Below are 19,184 nucleotides of genomic sequence, written 5' to 3'. Positions count from 1 at the left end.
TGTGTGGCAAAGGGAAGGAGCAGGTTGCTGACCTTTTGACTATGAAGTTTATGAGTTTGCCTGAAACAGGACTGGGGGGAAATCCGTCTGATGGGCCAGAGGTGATCCTGGATATGAGTAAGACCCAGCAAGAGTCTGTTGTGGCTCAGGGAAGTGCTTCTTTAGAGCAAGCCCAAGGGGAAGTGGGGAAGAGCAGAAGTTCTGTGAGGGGGGAATTGTTGCTTAGAAAAGCGTCTAGGGAAAGGAATCCTCATGGTAACCTCTGCAAGCAGCTTACTACAGCTAAAGGGTGCGAAAGTGATTTAATCAAGGAAGTTTCAGTTCCTAACAGCCAGAAATTTTCTGTTGTAAATGGATCCACTGACTTTCCTTTCGAAAGACCCAGTGTGGGGAGCTTTGAGAAGATCTCAGCTGGAGTAAGAGCTGTTAAGAAAGTTGAGCAGCTCTAGAACCACGTGGCTGTGCTTGATCAGCTGGTTGGGAAGACAATGGTGTTGGAACAGGACTGTCTCCCTGCTGATTCTGTGAGTGAGCAGTCTGTGCTGCAGGCTCTGAGGACAGGTTTGGTTACTGGTGTGTCAGAGCAGAAGTTTTATGGGTGAATACTTGAGGATGCAGGGGAGAGCAAGCGAACTCTCACTCTGAGGGTACGTCTTCACTACCCGCCGTATCGGCAGGTAGCAATCGATTGCTCAGGGACCGATATATCGTGTCTCATCTAGACGCGATATATCGATCCCCAACACGCTTATATCGATTCCGTAACTCCACCAACCTGAACAGAGTTGCGGAATCGACAGGGGGAGCCGCGGACATCGATCCCGTGCTGTGAGGATGGTAATTCGATCTTAGATACTTCGACTTCAGCTACGTTATTCACGTAGCTGAAGTTGCGTATCTAAGATCGATTTTCCCCCGTAGTGTAGACCAGCCCTCAGACTCTTTGGATTTGTGGGTATCTTTGTAAGCCAAAGTCCAGCCTTGGAATTGGTAGCAGCTGAAAATCTAAAAGCTAGTGTCTGTGTTGATGCAAATTACCTGACTGACTGGGGGAAGAAAGACTTGCTAATAGCTGTTAGCACAGAGAGCCCACCCCTTCAGCCAGTGAATTAGCTTAAGCAAGAGGAATCAGGGTTTCATCCTGCAGGAGAAAAGAGAGAACTTCCTTTTTCAAAGGGAAGCCACAGGGTAACCCTAGAAGGCCCAAACCTCAATGGTATTGAGCCAAAGGTCTGGCATGACAAACATGACGGTAGATGGACACTTGCAATGGATTTGTTGTTATTGCTAATGGTGCTTTTTGTAACTAATGTGTTGCTAATACCAAGACGTATAAAAATGTACAATGTGCCTAATCGTTTGGAAAATCCCTTGAACACGTAAAGGGGGATACATGAGGACACAATGTGAAAAGGCCCTGTAATACTAATGTTGCACTGTTAGTGACTGCAAACACTATTAGAACTTTCCACAGGAGAAAGGACATTCCAGACCTGATGTGTTGTATAAAAAGGGAGACTGAGGCACACTACCACATTGCTTTATGGCGAAATGCCAAGACTCCTGTACTATGGACAACATTAATATCTACATTGACTTGATGGTTAGTGGGTTCCAAACATTTGCCAGACCTGGTATGGATAAAGTAACTGTTTTCTTTAGCTCTTGACAAGATCACATGAAACATACAGGAACCAGGCTGCAAGAGCAGATCCAATCCACTATTGTTCTAAGTTTTACCTTGAGTTTGTAAAGAGATTCAACATGTTATTGAACATGACTTTGATAAACCATTTCTGTTATACACCAATCCTTGCTGTTGTGAGACAGACCCAAGGGTGGGAAGCTTTTGGGATGCAGCCAGTGATGTCTGTGTTATCCCTTCCTGCATCAATTTTGCGTTGGGGGTGTGACTGTGGGGGAGTCTCCTCTTTGGGAGCAGACTGGCTCCAGGGCAGGAAGCTCCCACGGCTTCACCTTCCTGGGTCTGACCTTGGAGCATCCAGCCTCCTCTGCCCCTTCGCGCGCTTCCCCCAGTGAGTCTGCCCGGGCACGGTCCTGGGGCAGCCAGAGGGTCCTGCCTCCCAATTCCGCAGTCAGACGTGACTCTCAGCCCAGCTGGGAAAACAGGTTTAATAGAGAGGAACATGGTCTAACAGAGCTTGTAGGTACAGAGAACAGAACCCCACAGCTGGGTCCATTCTGAGGGGCACTGAGCCAGACCCCCACATCTGCCCTCACTTCCATCCCCAGCCAGCTCCAAACTGACTCCCCCTCCAGCCCCTCCTCCTTTACTTTGTCCCTTTCCCGGGCCAGGAGGTCACCTGATTCCTTTGTCCTTCAGTACCTTCAGCTATCGCCTTGCAAGAGGGGAGGGCTCCGGCCAGTAATTGCCAGGAGACAGAGTGTTGGCCATTTATGTGCACTGACCCTTTGCTCTGCAACAATTACACTCCCTTATTCCACCACCTAGAGACTTAAGAAATGCTTGGAGAAACTGAGGCACCCACACGGTATTCAGAGGAAATATTACGAACAGTCCCACTTCGTCACAAAGGGTCACGTCTAGGTCACCAACTGGGAGTGGGCCAGGCCCGAGGCCATGGCGGAGGTCACGGGTGCCCCGGGGGCTGCGGGAGGGAGGGTGGCCGGATCTGGGGCCAAGGCAGAGGGCACCGGGTCCCAGGAGCACGGGATTCGGGGGCTCAGAGGCTGCCGTAGACCACCCGGGGACAGGCCTCGGGCAGGATGCAGTGGGCCTCGTGCTCTACCCGCCCAGCAGGGCACTGGCACCCAGGCATGCAGGGTGTGAAGCAGTGCGACTCGATGGCCCCCAGTGGCGCGTCCTTGTTGTAACATGTCTTGGGGCAGGGAGGGCCGCACTCGTCGAACACGTAGCCCCGGTCCTGAGGGCAGCCAACGGCTGTGGGGAGATGGGTGGAGGGGTCAGAGCAGGGCTTGGGGGTGGAGAGGCAGACCTGGGACCTGCCTCCCCCCTCACCCCAGGCTCAGCCCAAGGGTGAGAAGCCAGAACTGTCCCCACAGCCCTGAGGCCAGCCTGAATTTCCTCAGGGGATGGGGCTGTGCTCACCACCTGCCCCTTTCTGCACCCCCTCCCCCAGCCCTAAGCCAACCCAGGACCTGCTCCCCCCTTAGGGGCTCCCCCCGCTCTGAGCCAGCCCAGGGCCTGCCCCCCTTCAGGGGCTCCCCTTGCTCTGAGCCAGCCCCGGGCCTGCCCCCCCCAAGGGGCTCCCCCCACTCTGAGCCAGCCCAGGGCCTACCCGCCCCAGGGTCTTCCCCTGCCCTGAACCAGCCCAGGGCATGTCTGCCCAAGGGGCTCCCCCTGCTCTGAGCCAGCTTGGGTCCTGCCCCCCGACTGGTGGGGGTCAGTGCCAGGCCGGGGCTGCGAGGGAAGCGCTGCCCTCCCCCTCACCGCAGAGCGTGGGCGAGCGCCAGCGCAGAGCCAGCCCTGCCCGGCGGCACAGGGCGGTGTAGGCCTCCAGCACGTCGCACAGGCACTGGTCGGCACCGGCCCCACAGGCGCACAGGTCGTAGACGCAGGCGGCGAAGAAGGGCTCCGGGGGCACCAGGGGGTGGCAGGGCTCGAATGTCCCCGATTTCAGCACCTTACAGCGGGCGTTGGCCTCCTTTCGGGCACGGTAGCCGGCCTCCTTGCAGGGATCCACATCTTGCCCGTCAGCACACGGCCCGCCCGCGCCGTTCCCGTTCTTCACCTGCCCCAGAGACGCCGTCAGCATGGGGGGGGGCATCGCCCCCACCATCCACCCAGCCTGGGCCTGGCAGCTGCCTGGGTCTCCGGGGGCTGCAGGGAGGGAAAGCAGGGGCTGGGGGGGCCAGTGCTCCATGGTGGCACTAGGGGCTGCAGTCCTGCAGGGAGTGGGGGGCTCAGCAGGGGGCGCTCTCCCCTGGCAGTCAGTGCTGACTTCAATGCCCCTATGTGGCACTAGGGGGCGCGGTCCTGCAGGGAGTGGGGGGCTCAGCAGGGGGCGCTCTCCCCTGGCAGTGCTGACTCCAATGCCCTGGTGTGGCACTGGGGGGCGCTGCAGGGAGCAGGGCAAGCGGGGCTGTTAACCCGTGTCCTGACTGCCTCCTCCCCATGGGTGTCTCCCTTCTGCCTCAACCACGCCCCAGTCAGGGGTTGCAGCCCTCATTCCAGGGCATCTGGGGGTCGTGACAGGAATGGTCCCCAATGCGGTGCCCGCTGGGGTGTCCAAGTGCGCCCGTGTACTGTCCAGCGGACGAGCATCTGCTGAAATGCTGCCAACAAGCAGCGTCACTCAGAGGCGTCGCCGTTGAAATGCCGCTGATTTTCGATGGCATTTCAGCAGATGCTCGTCCACCGGCCATAGTCCTCGGTGGCTCGTCATCCAGCACCCGCCAGATGAAAAAGGTTGGGGACCACTGCCCCAGAGGGATGCTGAGAGCTTCCTCTGCCGGTTCAGACCTGGGTGGCAATGTGGAGGTAAAGGGAGCTGGTCTGTGGGGTGATGGGGTGAAGGGAGCCAGGCTCGGGGGGTGATGGGGGGGGGAAAGAGCTGGGCTGGGGGACGATGGGGGGTTAGGGAGCTGGGCTGCGGGGTGTTATGGGGGAAGGGAGCCAGGCCGGGCGGGGGGGGCAATGCAGGGTTAGGGAGCTGGGCTGGGGGCTGATGGGGGAAGGGAGTCAGGCTGGGGGAGGCATTATAGGGGGAAGGGAGCCAGGCTGGGGGGAACGACAGTGGGGAAGGTAGCCAGGCGGGGGGCTGATGGGGGGAAGGTAGCCAGGCTGGGGGGGGGTTTATGGGGGGGAGGGAGCCAGGCCGGGGGGAATGACAGTTGGGAAGGGAGCCAGGCTGGGGGCTGATGGGGGGAAGGGAGCCAGGCCAGGGGAGAATGACAGCGGGGAAGGGAGCCAGGCTGGGGGGGTTATGGGGGGAAGAGAGCCAGGCCGGGGGGAATGACAGCGGGGAAGGGAACCAGGCTGAGGGCTGATGGGGGGAAGGGAGCCAGGCCGGGGGAGAATGACAGCGGGGAAGGGAGCCACGCTGGGGGGGTTATTGGGGGAAGGGAGCCAGGCCGGGGGGGAATGACAGCAGGCAAGGGAGCCAGGCTGGGGGGGTTATGGGGGAAAGGGAGCCAGGCTGGGGGGGGTTATGGGAGGAAGGGAGCCTGGCCCCCGCTCACCCTCCAGCTGTTGCCGAAGGCGGCCTCGGCACGGGCCAGCTGCCCCGAGCGCAGGCGGGCGTCGTCCTGCGGGTGGCCGTTGAAGTCGCCGCACAGGCCGCACATGTGCCCCTTGTAAGTGCCAGGCACGCTGACCTCCAGTTGTGAGTGCCCGCTCCACAGCACCTGGGCGAGAGGGGAGATGGGCAGCACCCCGCAATGCAGGGCACAGAGCCCAGCCAGGTGCTGGTCACATGCCGCTCTGCCTGCCAGGCCCAGGGCTGAATCGGGCACCGCCAGGAAGGGTCTGCAATGTCTGCGTGGCAGCACCCTCCCAGTGGCACAGCCTGGATTCGGGGCCCGGCGACATCACCCCAGCGGGCAGCAGGAGGCAGAGGACCCCCACGCCCAGCTGTTACCTTCACCCCGATGTTGGTGTTGAGCAGGACGGTGTTGGTTTGGCGCTCGACGTAGAGGTGGGGCTCCTTGAGGAAGGGCAGCGTCACCACCTGGCCGTCCACCTGGGAGGGGAGGGCAGGGGCTCAGTGGGCACCACAGGACACCGGGGTCCCACCTGTGCAGCCTGGCTCCCTCTTGCCTCCAGGTGACCTCCCGTAACCGCACCAGGGCCCTGCTCCGCGTGGGCTCCGGGCGACCTCCCCGTAACCGCACCAGGGCCCTGCCCCGCCCAGCACGGGCTCCAGGCGACCTCCCCGTAACCGACTCAGGGCCCCACCCTGCCAGGCACAGGCTCCAGGCAACCTCCCCATAACCGCACCAGGGCCCTGCCCAGCACGGGCTCCGGGAAACCTCCGTGTAACTGAATCAGGGTCCCGCCCCGCCAGGCACAGGCTCTAGGCAACCTCCCCATAACCGCACCAGGGCCCTGCCCAGCATGGGCTCCAGGTGACCTCCTTGTAACCAAATCAGGGCCCTGCCCCGCCCACCACAGGCTCCGGGAAACCTCCGTGTAACCGAATCAGGGCTCCGCCCAGCACAGGCTCTGGGCGACCTCCCCATAACTGCACCAGGGCCCTGCCCCACTCAGCACAGGCTCCAGGCGACCTCCCCATAACTGCACCAGGGCCCCGCCCAGCACGGGCTCTAGGCAACCTCCTCATAACCGAATCAGGGCCCTGCCCAGCACAGGCTCCAGGAAACCTCTGTGTAACCGAATCAGGGCCCTGTCCCACCCAGCACAGGCTCCGGGCGACCTCCCCATAACCAAACCAGGGCCCTGCCCCGCCCAGCACAGGAGCCGGGTGACCTCCCTGTAACCACACCAGGGCCCCGCCGCACCCAGCATGGGCTCTGGGCAATTCCCTGTAACCGAACCAGAGCCCCAAGCTGCCCCGCCCAGTGCGGACTTCAGCCTCGGCTCCATCCCGGGCGGTGGCGGGCAGAGGACCGGGGTGCAGTGGGTGTCTGGCCCGGCAGCGTTGCCCGTCTCACCTTGACCAGCCAGTCCTGCAGCAGCTGCACCACGGCATCCCCGACTTGCACTGTCACCTCCTTGGTCCAGGCCACGCCCGGGCGCCCCCTGTCGTCATTGGTCACGTGGATGCTGTGGGCAGGAGACGGGCCCAGGGTCAGCAGACCGGGCTGTGAGTGGGGGGGCTTTCCTCGGTGGGCTAGGGTCAGAACGGGGAGTCCAGGCTCCAAACCTCCAACCACTAGGCCCCACTCCCCCCCCAGAGCCGGGGAGAGAACCCAGGAGTCCTGGCTCCCAGCCCCCTGCTCTAACCCCTCCCCTCCCAGAGCCAGGGAGAGAACCCAGGAGTCCTGGCTCCCAGCCTTCTGCTCTAATCACTAGGCACCACTCCCCTCCCAGAGCTGGGGATAGAACCCAGGAGTCCTGGCCCCTGCCCCCCAGCTCTCACCACTAGGCCCCACTTCTCTCCCCCCTGGCGCCTGTCCCTGGGGCTGTTGCCCATGTCAGCCACGCCCCTCTCACCTGAAGTCCCCCGCCTGGCAGTCCTGGGCCAGGACGTAGGTGCAGGTGCCCTGGAAGTGCAGCAGTCGCCCGTCGAAGGTGCGGTAGTGTGGGTCGCCGAAGGCCAGGCAGGTGGCAGGGCGGGGCAGGCAGTGAGGGCAGCACATGCCTGGCGTTAACGCGGGTGTCTCATCCTGGGCACACAGGGGCTGTTACGGGGCTGCGGGTGCCAGCCTCTGCCCCCTCCTGTCCCTGTAATGCCCACAGCTGGCTGCCCCTCTCCCATCCCCTTCCTGGCCCCGTCACGCCTGCAGCTGGCTTCCACCCTGGATGCCCCCCTCCCCTCAGCATGGCTATGGGACCCCCCCCGGGGTAATGGGGTGGCACAATGACCCCAGCAATGGGACACCACTCCCACCACAATGGCCAAGGCCAGTCCTCTCTGGGGCCTCTGACGCGCCCCCCATGGGCTGGAGGGGAAGGCCAGCCAAGGAGCTTGACCAGCGGGGAGAGGGAGGGCAGGGTCTAGCCGGGCCCCTGCCCAAGCGCCCCACTCACCGCGGCGCAGGCGGCTGGGGGGCAGCGCTGGCTCCGGCAGTGCACCTCCCCGGAGACGCAGGTACAGGTGGTGCAGGTGTCCACCTGCCAGTGCTCGCTGGCCTGGTACCGCTGGCCCTGGTAGGAGCAGGAGCCGTCCGAGTCTGGGGGCAGAGGATGGGATTCAGTGCTGGGTCCTGACAAGGTGGCAGGACTGGCACGGCGCAGGCAGGGGCACCAGGTCTGGCCCGCCCAGCGAGGGGCCGGTTTGCCGCCTGATAGTGTGAATGCAGAAGGCAGCATGGCTGGTGATTCGAGCAGAGCACATCCCAGCACTGGCCCCTTCCCTGCTCTGGGCCTCAGTCTCCCCATCCGGGGTGTAGGGTGGACACTGGTCAGCCTCATCGCAGAGGCTGTGAAGTTAACCCCGCTCAGACTGGCACCAAGGCAGCTGAATGTGCCGTCTGTGCACAGCCCCTCTAACCTCTTCCGTGCTGCCCTCTGGGATCTGCCAGCGAGGGGCTGGCACCGAACTGGGCACCCCCCACCCCTAGGGAGCCTGGCATTGTGGAGTTACTGGTCTGGCACCCCTCCTCTCCTGGGATGTGGGCCCTGCACCTGGCCAGACCACCAGGAGCAGCTCCTACCTTGGCACTCGTAGCAGCAGGAGCCGGGCATCCGCACCCTCCGCAGCCCGCCCTGGCACTCCACGGGTTCACACTCTGCGATGTGGCACTCCACGTGGCCCCGCTGCATGGCAAAGACACCAGAGAGAAGGGGACATCCGGGCCCTTGGGCCCAGCCCCTGGCAGCGCTCTGCCCCTCTCCCCCCCGGCCAGGCACCCCCATGGCGCAGAGGACACGGTAGCCAGTCTGCAGAGGGCACACCTGCTGCAGGGGGGCTGCTCCATCCTTTCCACATGGAGAGCCCTGCCCTCTGCCCCCCAAACACACCCCTTGGCCTCGCATGCACACAGGCGGGCATGCCCCCTCCCAGTTCAGTACCGCGCACCCGCTGGCCAGGAGGGGGCAGCCCAAGCAAGGTGCCACATGGCCTGTCCGGGTATCTCTGCCACAGAGCCAGGACTCCTGGGTTCCCCTCCCTGCCTGGCGACTGGGGAATCGCTGGCTGGAGGGAGAGGGGTAGGGACACAGACACACCAGGCTGCGGGCAGGAAGGGAGTCCCCAGGGCACAGATGCACCAGGTGGGGGGGAGGGGATGCCCCAGGGCACAGGCGCACTGGGATGGGGTGGGGGTGCCCCTGCTGGGCCATGCCAGGGCTTACATTACAGGTGCAGCTGACGCAGTCTTCCTCGCTGTCCGTCCAGCTCTCACCGTCCAACACCCGACGCCCTCCAGTCTCTATCACGCACTCTGCAAGGGGGGGGGTTGTCAGCCACTGCCCCCAGACCCACGGGAACGGGCACTGGGAACTGCGTGGGCAGACAGCTGTCCTGTGACCAGCTGTACCAATGACAGAACAGGACGGTTCCCGGGGGGGCCACATGATGGGAAGGGGGGGGGATTCTCGCACGCTGACTGGTACACAGCCATCACTAGGCTTCAGAGTTATCAGCCCTGGGATGGGCGGGGCTCAGAGCTAGTGCTGTGCTGTCTGTCCGCAGGGACGGGTGCCTGGACAGACAGACCTGGGGGAAGCTAACCCAAGGTCACTGCTTGGGGTCCCCCTCACCCGCTTGGCCTCTGCTGTCCCAGAAGGGGCAGCTGTCCTGTGGCCAGCTCCAAGCACCTCAGCCACAGGGCTCCGTGCCCAGCTGAGAAGGGGGGGAGCTGCTGCCTGATCCCCAGATCCCAGCCCCCCGCTTCTTGGTGCCATGCTGTTCCCCCTCCCCTCCACAACAAAATGTGCACTGAGGTGCCCATCGGCGAGGCCTCTGGGCACGAGTGGGCGCTGGCCATACATCACCATCGCAGATGGGACAGCAGGCGCCCGGGGGGGTAAACTGCTCAGTGAGGGGGCAGCTGAGCTGTGGGCAGCCCTGGCGCACACACACCCAGGTGAGATCCTGCAATGAGAAAAGCGGGGGCCGGGATTCAGCCGTGCCAGCCTGGGACGGGGCCGCGGCATGGGCACACACACCCGAGACGGGGCCGCGGCACCCCCTGCACACACACCCGGGGGGCGGCTGTGCATACGGAGGCCAGTGCCGAGAGCTGAGGACCCCGACACCATGCTCTCTCGGCCAGGCCTCCTGCGAATGGGGTGAGAGGGGAGGGGTGCGGCAGGGGAGCCATGGGGCAGATGGGCCGCACACAGCGTGCTTCCTATGGCTCCGAGGGTCACCGGAGGGAGAGTTGGAGCCTTCAAACTGCGGGGGGCCCCTGAAAATCAAGGGCCATGAACCCCCACTTCCCCCTGCCGGGCTCTGGCCCCATCTCACGACACATGGGGTTGGGCCCGGTCACTCTTTGGATGGGAGACCTCCAAGGAAAGCACAGGGTGCTGCAGGGAGCAAGGCAGGGGGCTCAGCAGGGGGCGCTCTCCCCTGGCAGTCAGTGCCGGTCCCAATGCCCTAGTGAAGCACTAGGGGGCGCTGTGCTTCAGGGAGCAAGGCAGGGGGCTCTGCAGGGGGCGCTCTCCCCTGGCAGTCAGTGCTGGTCCCAATGCCCTAGTGAAGCACTAGGGGGCGCTGTGCTGCAGGGGGCAGGGCAGGGGGCTCTGCAGGGGGCGCGCTCCCCTGGCAGTCAGTGCTGGTCCCAATGCCCTAGCGAAGCACTAGGGGGCGCTGTGCTGCAGGGGGCAGGGCAGGGGGCTCTGCAGGGGGCGCTCTCCCCTGGCAGTCAGTGCCGGTCCCAATGCTCTAGTGAAGCACTAGGGGGCGCTGTGCTGCAGGGGGCAGGGCAGGGGACTCAGCAGGGGGCGCGCTCCCCTGACAGTCAGTGCCGGTCCCAATGCCCTAGTGAAGCACTAGGGGGCGCTGTGCTGCAGGGGGCAGGGCAGGGGACTCAGCAGGGGGCGCTCTCCCCTGGCAGTCAGTGCCGGTCCCAATGCCCTAGTGAAGCACTAGGGGGCGCTGTGCTGCAGGGGGCAGGGCAGGGGACTCAGCAGGGGGCGCTCTCCCCTGGCAGTCAGTGCTGGTCCCAATGCCCTAGTGAAGCACTAGGGACCCGCTGGCAGGCGGAGGGACAGAGCAACCCCGGGGCCACATACCTTGCACTGGCAGGTGTAACAGGGGTCGTCAGCCGCCTGGAGCTCGTTCCCAGCCAGCTCAGCTGTGCAGTTACTCAAGGCCTCTGCAAGGCACAAAGGCAGCGGGGTGAGGGACCGGGCGAGGGGCCGGGGCACAAGAGCCAGCCCCACCCTGCCCTGCCCTGCCCTGCTCGAAGGAGCTAGGGCCAAACACCCGTGTGACAGGAAACAGCCCAGCCCCAGCCTCATCCAGCAGGGGTTGCTGAGGGGAGGGGCGCTGGCCGTGAGGGGAGCTCCGGGCAAATCCAGCCCTGGTCTGGCCCAGCAGGGGGCACTGGTGGGAGGGGCACTGGCCATAGGGGGAGCTCGTGGCAACTCCAGCCCCGGTCTGGCCCAGCAGGGGGTACTGGGGGGAATGACGTGGGGGCACTGGCTGTGGGGGGAGTTCCTGGAGACTCCAGCCTGGCCTTGCCCAGCAGGGGGCACAGTGGGGCGCATGGGGTAGGCACGGGGCGTTCCAGAGCAATGCTTGCCCTGTGCTATGCCCTGGCACGTGCCCACAGGATACTCACGGGCACAGGTGGGGCAGCAGTGGTGCGGCCCGGGCGGCTGGATCTGGCTCCTGGGGCAGCCCACCAGGCTGGGGCACTGTCTGCGGTAGCAGCGCACGTGCGGCCCCCTGGCTGCCAGCAGCTGGAACGAAAGGCGGAGGCCAGGCTGGTTACCGCCCCCTCACAGCACAGACCCTGCCAGTCCCGTTGGAATGACCCCCTCCCTGATGAGTCTCCCAAAAGACTCCTGACGGGAGAGCAGACCCCCAAAGCTGCAGCACCCCCAGGGTGAGTGTACAGTGCGGGAGGCTTGGGGGAACGGTGTTTGCTCCCTGTTCCCTTACCTCACAGGTGCAGATCTCGCAGGGGTCCAGCGATGGCTGGAAGCTCTCCCCAGGGCTGTACAGCCGGCCCTCGAACATGCAGTCTGGGGAGAAAACCCACTCAGGGCAGTCCCCATTCCTCTCTCAAAACCGGGGGCAGAAGCCAGGAGTCCTGGCTCCCAACCCTGCCCCACTAACCACTAAACCCCACTCCCCTTCCAGAGCCGGGGGCAGAAGCCAGGAGTCCAGGCTCCCCGATCAGCCACTAGTCAAAGAAACAGTAAATGTAGAATCACTGTTGATAATGCCTGTGGCTGATGCAAAGCCTGGGGGCAGGGAAGTTAATATTGCTGAGGAGGGGCCACTGGCCGTGAGGACGTCCCTGGGGCACTAACGTGTGCACAGCCAGACGCCCATCAGAGCTCCAACCCCTGGGGCCTGTCTGGGTCAGACAGTCCCCTCCAGCCCTTGACTCTACGACTCCACGGCTCTAGCCCCCGTGCTCTCTTCTGCAGCAGCTGTTCACCTCTGAGCCCTGTGCCCCCTCCCCTCCCTGCCCCCGTGTGGGCCTGACAGAGCCGCGCCCGCCCTCGCACCTGCACACAGTGGGCAGCATTCCCCGGGCACCTCGATGGGGCGGAGGCAGGAGCCGAGGCAGTGGATCTGGGCGCAGGTGGCGATGCCGTGGATGCACAGGCAGGACACGCAAGGGGAGGAGAACCAGCTGGTGCCATTGGCATGCTCCTGCCCATTGTACATGCAGCCTGTGGGCACCGGGAGAGCAGCGGGTCAGACTCACACCAATGTCAAGCCTGTGCCCTCTGCACGGTCCATCACACAGGAGCATCAGTTCGATACGGATCAATGGGCGCCCATTGCCCCACACCAGAGCCTGCAGCGGTCTGTCCGGGCAGGCACTATTGGCCCAATATGGACCAACAGAAGTCGCCGACCACCCATGCTAACGAGTCATTATTGACTGATACAGACCACTTGTTTCAGGTGGAGTTATGTAGATGAACCTGCTCTCTTAAAGGGATAGGCCCGATGCCACCTGGGGGACATTGGACGGGCAGTGGCCAGGGCATGTGATACCTTTGCAGTGGGGGCAGCAGTCCCCGGGCTCTATCACCTGGTGGGTGCACGTCAGCAGGGGGCACGGGGCCATCACACAGAGCACGTCCCCACCCTGAGGGGGAAAAGGCAAAGCCGTCAGCATGGGGGGAGCCCCTGGCCTGGGATACGCCCCCTCCATCCGAAGCACGAACCGGGGCTGGAGATCTGGGCTGGGGAATGGGTAGATGGGGCTCTTGCCCCAGCTGTGGGTGCCGATGCCCAGGGTTGAAGGTCGAACGCCCTCTGACTGGACCATGTCTTCGCTGACCAGCGGCGTTTGGGCGGAACATTTGCACCAAATCCCCAGTGGCAGCAACTAGTGAAAAATATCCAGTGAACCCAGCCCAGCCGCGGGCCTGTCGCCGGGCCCGGGACAGCATCGCTTTGGGGGCTTGGACAAACACCTGCAAAACGTGGCAAAACAATCAAATCCTGGGACCCACATGCCCAGGCGGGGCCAGTACAGCCAGGTCCAACCTGCTGTGACGAAGTGGGACTGTTCTTAATGTTTCCTCTGAATACTGTGTGGGTGCCTCAGTTTCCCCTATGCCTTTCTTAAATCTCCAGCTTGCATAAACTGCCGACACTCTGTCTCCTGGCAACAAATGGCTGGGGCCCTTCCCCCTGCAAGGGGGTGGCTAAAGGTGAACAAAGATCAGGTGACCTCCTGGCCCAGAAGAGACAAAGGCCAGAGAGGAGGGGCTGGAGGCGGTTTCAGCTGGGATCTTGCAGGGGACGGGAAGTGAGGGCAGACAGGGTGGTCTGGCTCTCTGGGCCCCAGAATGGACCCAGCTGAGGGGTCCTGTTCTCTGTACCTACAAGCTCTGTTTTGGCCCGCGCTCCTGTCCTCGAATAAACCTCTGTGTTACTGGCTGGCTGAGAGTCACGTCTGACAGCGAAGTGGGGGTGCAGGACCCTCTGGCTGCCCCAGGACCCCCCCTGGGCAGACTTGCTGTGGGAAGCGCACAGAGGGGCACATGTTGACTGCTCCAAGGCCAGACCCAGGAGGGCGAAGCCGGGTGAGCTCCTGACTGGCTTTGTGGGGAGCAGTTCCAGAGTATCGCCCGGGGACTCCGTGACACCTGCCTCTCCAGGCACAGAGAGGAGGGGCACCAGGGCGCTGTAACCCACACACGCCCAGGTGGGGTCAGTACCCCTGGGGCACAGCAAAGGGGCCAGAGGGAAGAACTAGCCGGTGCTCATGGACATTGCACACACAGTCCCCGCCCCAGCGCCCCAGGAACCAGGTGGCCCCAGCCCACGTGGTGTTAGTGCCTGGCTCCCTGGTGCCCTGTCCCAGCTGGCTGGCCTCACCTCATGGCTCTTGCTTCCCTCCCAGTCTGTGCCCCAGATGGGCGTGGCACTGGGGGGGTCTGGCTGACGCCCGTCCTGACCTGAGCAATGAATGCCCAGCACCGAGCCAGCCAGGCACCAATGCCCCAAGCCAGCTTGCTGAGCTGGGTTCAGCTTTGGCCTGGGGGGGGGGTGACTGCCCCATTGCTCACTGTGGCACTGAGCCCCAGGGCGCCTGGCCTGGTCCTGCCAGGGAGTGAGCTCCCACCGCAGCCCGGGGAGATGTGCGGGGCCCGGACAGACGGGGGCTGGGGCTCTAGGGACCCTTAGCACACAGGAGCACAGCTGGCAGGGGTCCGTCGGGGACGGCCAGTGCGAGCCCTCAGGATACTCCCGCCCCCCGTGCCGGCACACTGAGACAGAGGGGGGGTCAGTGCCCACCTGGCCTGCCGCCCCGGCCAGATGTGCTGAACTGAGCCACTGCAGGGGGCTGCCCATCCCCCCAGCGCTCCCCCAGCCCCCTGGCTCTCCCCCAACCTCCCGGCTGGGCCGTGCCCCTCCTCCCCCCAACCCCCTGCCCCTGCTCCCCCACCCCCAGCTCTCCCCCATCCCCCGGGCTATGCATTGCCAGCAGCGCCCCCTAGTGGAGGCAGCTCAGCTGGCACCTCTGTGGCTTCTGCTGCCCCCGAACCTGCCCAGCCGCCCGCAGCAGCAGCTAGAAGGCAGGAGGAGGCAGTGCCGTGTGTGGGGCCCCCTGAGAGGCAGTGGGCTCCTCACCTGGACACTCAGGGCAGCAGTGGCCCGGGCGCTGGATGGGGCTGGCGCAGGCGGCCTGGGGACACAGGATGGGGGTGCAGAGCACGTTGCCATGCAAGCAGCGGCAGCGCTGGCAGGGGTCCGAGGGTGGAGTGATGGCCTGGCGGCTGGCGAGCTCCTGGCCCTCGAAGAGGCAGCGGTCGCAGTCGGGGCAGCAGGAGGGGGCGGCAGGCGGCATGGGGTGGGTGCATTGCTGCAGGCAGGGCTCGCGCTGGCACGTCACTGCTTCGTCCTGCGGGCACATGGGGCTGTTAGGCTGCGGGACGGGGCTTGCAAGGGAAGGTTGTAGAATTGATAAATGAAATTGTTTTTAATTGTTCAGTTTATTAATATAACTTCTGTTCACCATTCACTGTAACTTCTGTTCACTGTTTGCCATATTGTAATTCAAACCCCATTTTAAAACAAACATTCATCCCATTTTGTAAAAGCTTCCTCCAACCTTCATTTTTGCAAACCCTGCTGTAATCTTATTAGTTTTGTTTAGATGTGTGAATGAGGTATGTATGAATGACAGAATCAACCTCCAGCCCCAGCCTGTCCTGATGAGATAAAGTTCAAAAACCAAGGCTGAAGACCTAGACAACAGCCCTAAACAAAGGAAGAAGCATCCACCCTAAAAAGAAAAGGACAAAAGAACAACAGAAGGAAGATCAAAGCCAGGTCTAAGGCTGAAAGTCAGGCCTGCAATTGATGGGTGATCAGTTCAAACCCGGAGGCAGCCTGACACAGCAAGACCTATAGACTTTGAATCCAAACTAAAAGCCTGTGCCTCTGAAGAAGTGAGCTGTAGCTCACGAAAGCTCATGCTGAAATAAATTTGTTAGTCTCTACGGTGCCACAAGTACTCCTGTTCTTTTTATAAAACAGAAGGGTGAGATGAGAGACTCTGGGTAACATTCGGCTGCCAACATGGAAGGAAATGGTCGCAGGCCCAACAGAGACCCAGCTTGTCCTTGTGTCCGGCTTTCCTGGCCAGTTACCGCCACAAGCTACGAACCCAAGCTGCAAACTGAAGCCACGAACTCAGCTGAACATCTGATGGACATACGTGTGTGTGTGTGTGTGTGTGTGTGTGTGTGTGTGTGTGTGTGTGTGTGTTAGATATAATGTGTGTGTATAAGAATTAAGATATTAGTTATTGGTCATAAATCAGATTCTTATCATAATAAATGTGGCATTTTTGTCTTGCCCCCTGAAAAGATCCTGTGTAGTTTTGTCTGTACAACAAGGTGGGGGAGGGGTACCTGAGACAGAAGAGGGTGTCTGAGGCCATGTCTACATCTAAAATTTTGCAGCGCTGGTTGTTACAGCTGTATTAGTACAGCTGTATAGGGCCAGCGCTGCAGAGTGGCCACACTTACAGCAACCAGCGCTGCAAGTGGTGTTAGATGTGGCCACACTGCAGCGCTGTTGGGCGGCTTCAAGGGGGGTTCCGGGACCGAGAGAGCAAACCGGGAAAGGAAACCAGCTTCGCCGCGGTTTGCTCTCTCGGTCCCGGAGCCAGCCAGCAAACCGCAGGGAAGGAGACCTGCTTGCTCGGGGTTCCGGGACCGAGAGAGCAAACCGGGAACGCCGCGGTTTGCTCTCTCGGTCCCGGAGCCAGCCAGCAAACTGCGGGGAAGGAGACCTGCTTGCTCGGGGTTCCGGGACCGAGAGAGCAAACCGCGGCGAAGCTGGTTTCCTTTCCCGGTTTGCTCTCTCGGTCCCGGAACCCCGAGCAAGCAGGTCTCCTTCCCTGCGGTTTGCTGGGTGGCTCCGGGAACGAGAGAGCAAACCGGGAAAGGAAACCAGCTTGATTACCAGAGGCTTCCTCCTTCCACGGAGGTCAAGAAAAGCGCTGGTGAGTGTCTACATTGCATTACCAGCGCTGGATCACCAGCGCTGGATCCTCTACACCCGAGACAAAACGGGAGTACGGCCAGCGCTGCAAAGAGGGAGTTGCAGCGCTGGTGATGCCCTGCAGATGTGTACACCTTCAAAGTTGCAGCGCTGTAACTCCCTCACCAGCGCTGCAACTTTCTGATGTAGACAAGCCCTGAGAAGAACAGGGCTGGAGTGGGGGTGGGGAGGGGTCTGGGAGGAGCTGGGCAGTGATCGGGGGAGGGATTGGGTCGATCTGGGTGGAGCACCAGTTGGGTGGGGGTCCGAGCAGGGGCGAGGAGGTGGAGGGAGGGAATCAGGTGGGGTTTGGAGAGGGATCCGGGCAGAGCAGAGGGAATCTGGGGGAATCCAGGTGGGGATCAGAAAGGGCAGATCTGGCTAGAGTGGGGCAGGGATCGGGGGGCGGACCCAGCAGAAGTCAAGGGATCAGGGTTGGACGGGGGGAATCCAGGCAGAGTGGGACGGGAGTCGGAGGGGAGAACTGAGCAGGGGTCGGGGGGATCCGGGTGTATCAGGGCAGGTGTCGGAGGGGAGAACTGAGCGGGGGTCGGGGGGATCCGGGAGTATCAGGGCAGGGGTCGGAGGGGAGAACTGAGCAGGGGTCAGGGGGATCCAGGTGTATCAGGGCAGGGGTCGGAGGGGAGAACTGAGCAGGGGTCGGGGGGATCCGGGTGTATCAGGGCAGGTGTCGGAGGGGAGAACTGAGCAGGGGTCAGGGGGATCCGGGAGTATCAGGGCAGGGGTCGGAGGGGAGAACTGAGTGGGGGTCAGGGGGATCCGGGTGTATCAGGGCAGGTGTTGGAGGGGAGAACTAAGCAGGGGTCGGGGGGATCCGGGAGTATCAGGGCAGGTGTCGGAGGGGAGAACTGAGTGGGGGTCAGGGGGATCCAGGGCATCAGGGCAGAGGTCAGAGGGAAGAACTGAGTGGGGGTCAGGGGGATCCGGGTGTATCAGGGCAGGTGTTGGAGGGGAGAACTGAGCAGGGGTCGGGGGGATCCAGGTGTATCAGGGCAGGGGTCGGAGGGGAGAACTGAGCGGGGGTCAGGGGAGATCTGGGAGTATGAGGGCAGGGGTCGGAGGGGAGAACTGAGCAGGGGTCAGGGGGATCCGGGTGTATCAGGGCAGGCGTCGGAGGGGAGAACTGAGCGGGGGTCGGGGGGATCCGGGAGTATCAGGGCAGGGGTCGGAGGGGGAACTGGGTGGAGGCTGGGGGCCGTGGGGTGGAGCAGGTGGGCCCTGTGGAAGGATCACTCACCAGGCAGGTGCAGGTGGAGCAGGGGTCCCCCCCCGGGGGGCGGAAGGTGGTCCCGCTCTCGTAGAGATGGCCCTGGTAGCGGCAGGCGCCGGAGCATTGGGGGCAGCACTGGCCGGGCAGGGTGACAGGGTTCCGGCAGGGGGTGGGGGAGCACGGCACGGGCACACACGTCACACTGCCATCCTGCGGGACAAGAGCCGCCAGCATCACGTCTGGCCGGGTTTCTGACCTGGCATGCAAGGGACTGAAAGCCCCCACCTCGAGCCAGCAGCCCGTCCCTGGGGCCTCAAGCCCCCATGGTGCCCACAGGCAGGGCAGGGCCAGGCCAGTGCTGGGAAACCCGTGCAGAGGGGCACCTCTCCTGGCACTCAGAGTTGGCTCCAGGGTGGCACTAGTGGGCACTGTGCTGTTGGAGAAACTGCCTTAGCTGAGTCCAAGGCCCTGCCTGTATGTGGCTATTACCGGCCCACTGTCCTGTCCCAGGCCCCGGGGTGACTCTAGCACCCCCAGCAGAGGTGGTTGGCGCCAGGACTACGACCCCCATCCCCAGCACCGGGTGGCGTTGTTTGCTGCTTGGCCCCTCCACAGCGCTGGCTGCATTTCGGGGGTGGACACGGGGCACTCACCAGGCAGGAACAGAGGCGGCAGGCGTCATGGGGGTCGGGGAAGCGCTCTCCGTTGCTGCGCGCTCGCCCGTGGAAGCTGCAGCCGTCACACACGGGGCAGTCGCAGGAGCCTACGGCCGGGTGGGGGCACGTCACCCCAGGGCAGGGCAGGGGCCCGCAGGACACCTCTCCCCGCTGCAAGAGGGCAGGGCGCGGCAGTGAGGGGGGCAGGTCCCCCACCATGCTGAGCCCCCCCTAGTGCCCCCGCTCCCCTCGGGCTCCATCCCCCCGGCACAACCCCAGCCTTGTGCCAGGCTCCCTCTGCCCACAGGGCCTGCCACGTACCAGGCAGCGACACTGCTCGCAGCGCCCGCCGGGGGCCGGGAAGGTCTCTCCGTCGGCGAGGTCCTGGCCCTGGAAGTGGCAGCCTGGCACCGCAGGGGAGGAAAGACATTGAGGGTGGGGGAGAACCAGCCCCCCACACTGTGACCCCCATATCCCACGTCCCCTCCACACACCCGCCAATCCTAATCCCCCCCAGCCCTTGGGAGATCT

At 63.1% G+C, this 19,184-nt stretch overlaps 1 protein-coding gene across 1 annotated transcript in view; it reads right to left on the bottom strand.

Annotated features, from left to right (window-relative positions):
• Positions 1–2,295: 2,295 nt before the first annotated feature.
• KCP (kielin cysteine rich BMP regulator) overlaps positions 2,296–19,184 on the bottom strand; it is a 47,308-nt gene continuing 30,419 nt past the window's right edge. Inside the window, exons 25-42 of the mRNA XM_030549839.1 lie at positions 18,975–19,057; positions 18,651–18,824; positions 18,025–18,207; positions 14,847–15,117; positions 12,257–12,424; positions 11,682–11,764; positions 11,359–11,479; positions 10,808–10,890; positions 9,563–9,662; positions 8,921–9,009; positions 8,281–8,383; positions 7,655–7,797; positions 7,118–7,290; positions 6,616–6,727; positions 5,583–5,684; positions 5,185–5,349; positions 3,434–3,734; positions 2,296–2,923 (exon numbers count right to left, since the gene is read on the bottom strand). Of these exons, the coding sequence (XP_030405699.1) occupies positions 2,706–2,923; positions 3,434–3,734; positions 5,185–5,349; positions 5,583–5,684; positions 6,616–6,727; positions 7,118–7,290; positions 7,655–7,797; positions 8,281–8,383; positions 8,921–9,009; positions 9,563–9,662; positions 10,808–10,890; positions 11,359–11,479; positions 11,682–11,764; positions 12,257–12,424; positions 14,847–15,117; positions 18,025–18,207; positions 18,651–18,824; positions 18,975–19,057 (2,672 nt within the window). The 3' untranslated portion in view covers positions 2,296–2,705. The remainder of the gene's footprint in view (positions 2,924–3,433; positions 3,735–5,184; positions 5,350–5,582; positions 5,685–6,615; positions 6,728–7,117; positions 7,291–7,654; positions 7,798–8,280; positions 8,384–8,920; positions 9,010–9,562; positions 9,663–10,807; positions 10,891–11,358; positions 11,480–11,681; positions 11,765–12,256; positions 12,425–14,846; positions 15,118–18,024; positions 18,208–18,650; positions 18,825–18,974; positions 19,058–19,184) is intronic.

Source organism: Gopherus evgoodei, chromosome 1 (genome assembly GCF_007399415.2).
Source record: "Gopherus evgoodei ecotype Sinaloan lineage chromosome 1, rGopEvg1_v1.p, whole genome shotgun sequence".
Taxonomy (NCBI): Eukaryota; Metazoa; Chordata; order Testudines; family Testudinidae; genus Gopherus; species Gopherus evgoodei.
The sequence above is the reverse complement of the archived record's forward strand: the minus strand, read 5'-3'. Positions and strand labels throughout refer to the sequence as shown.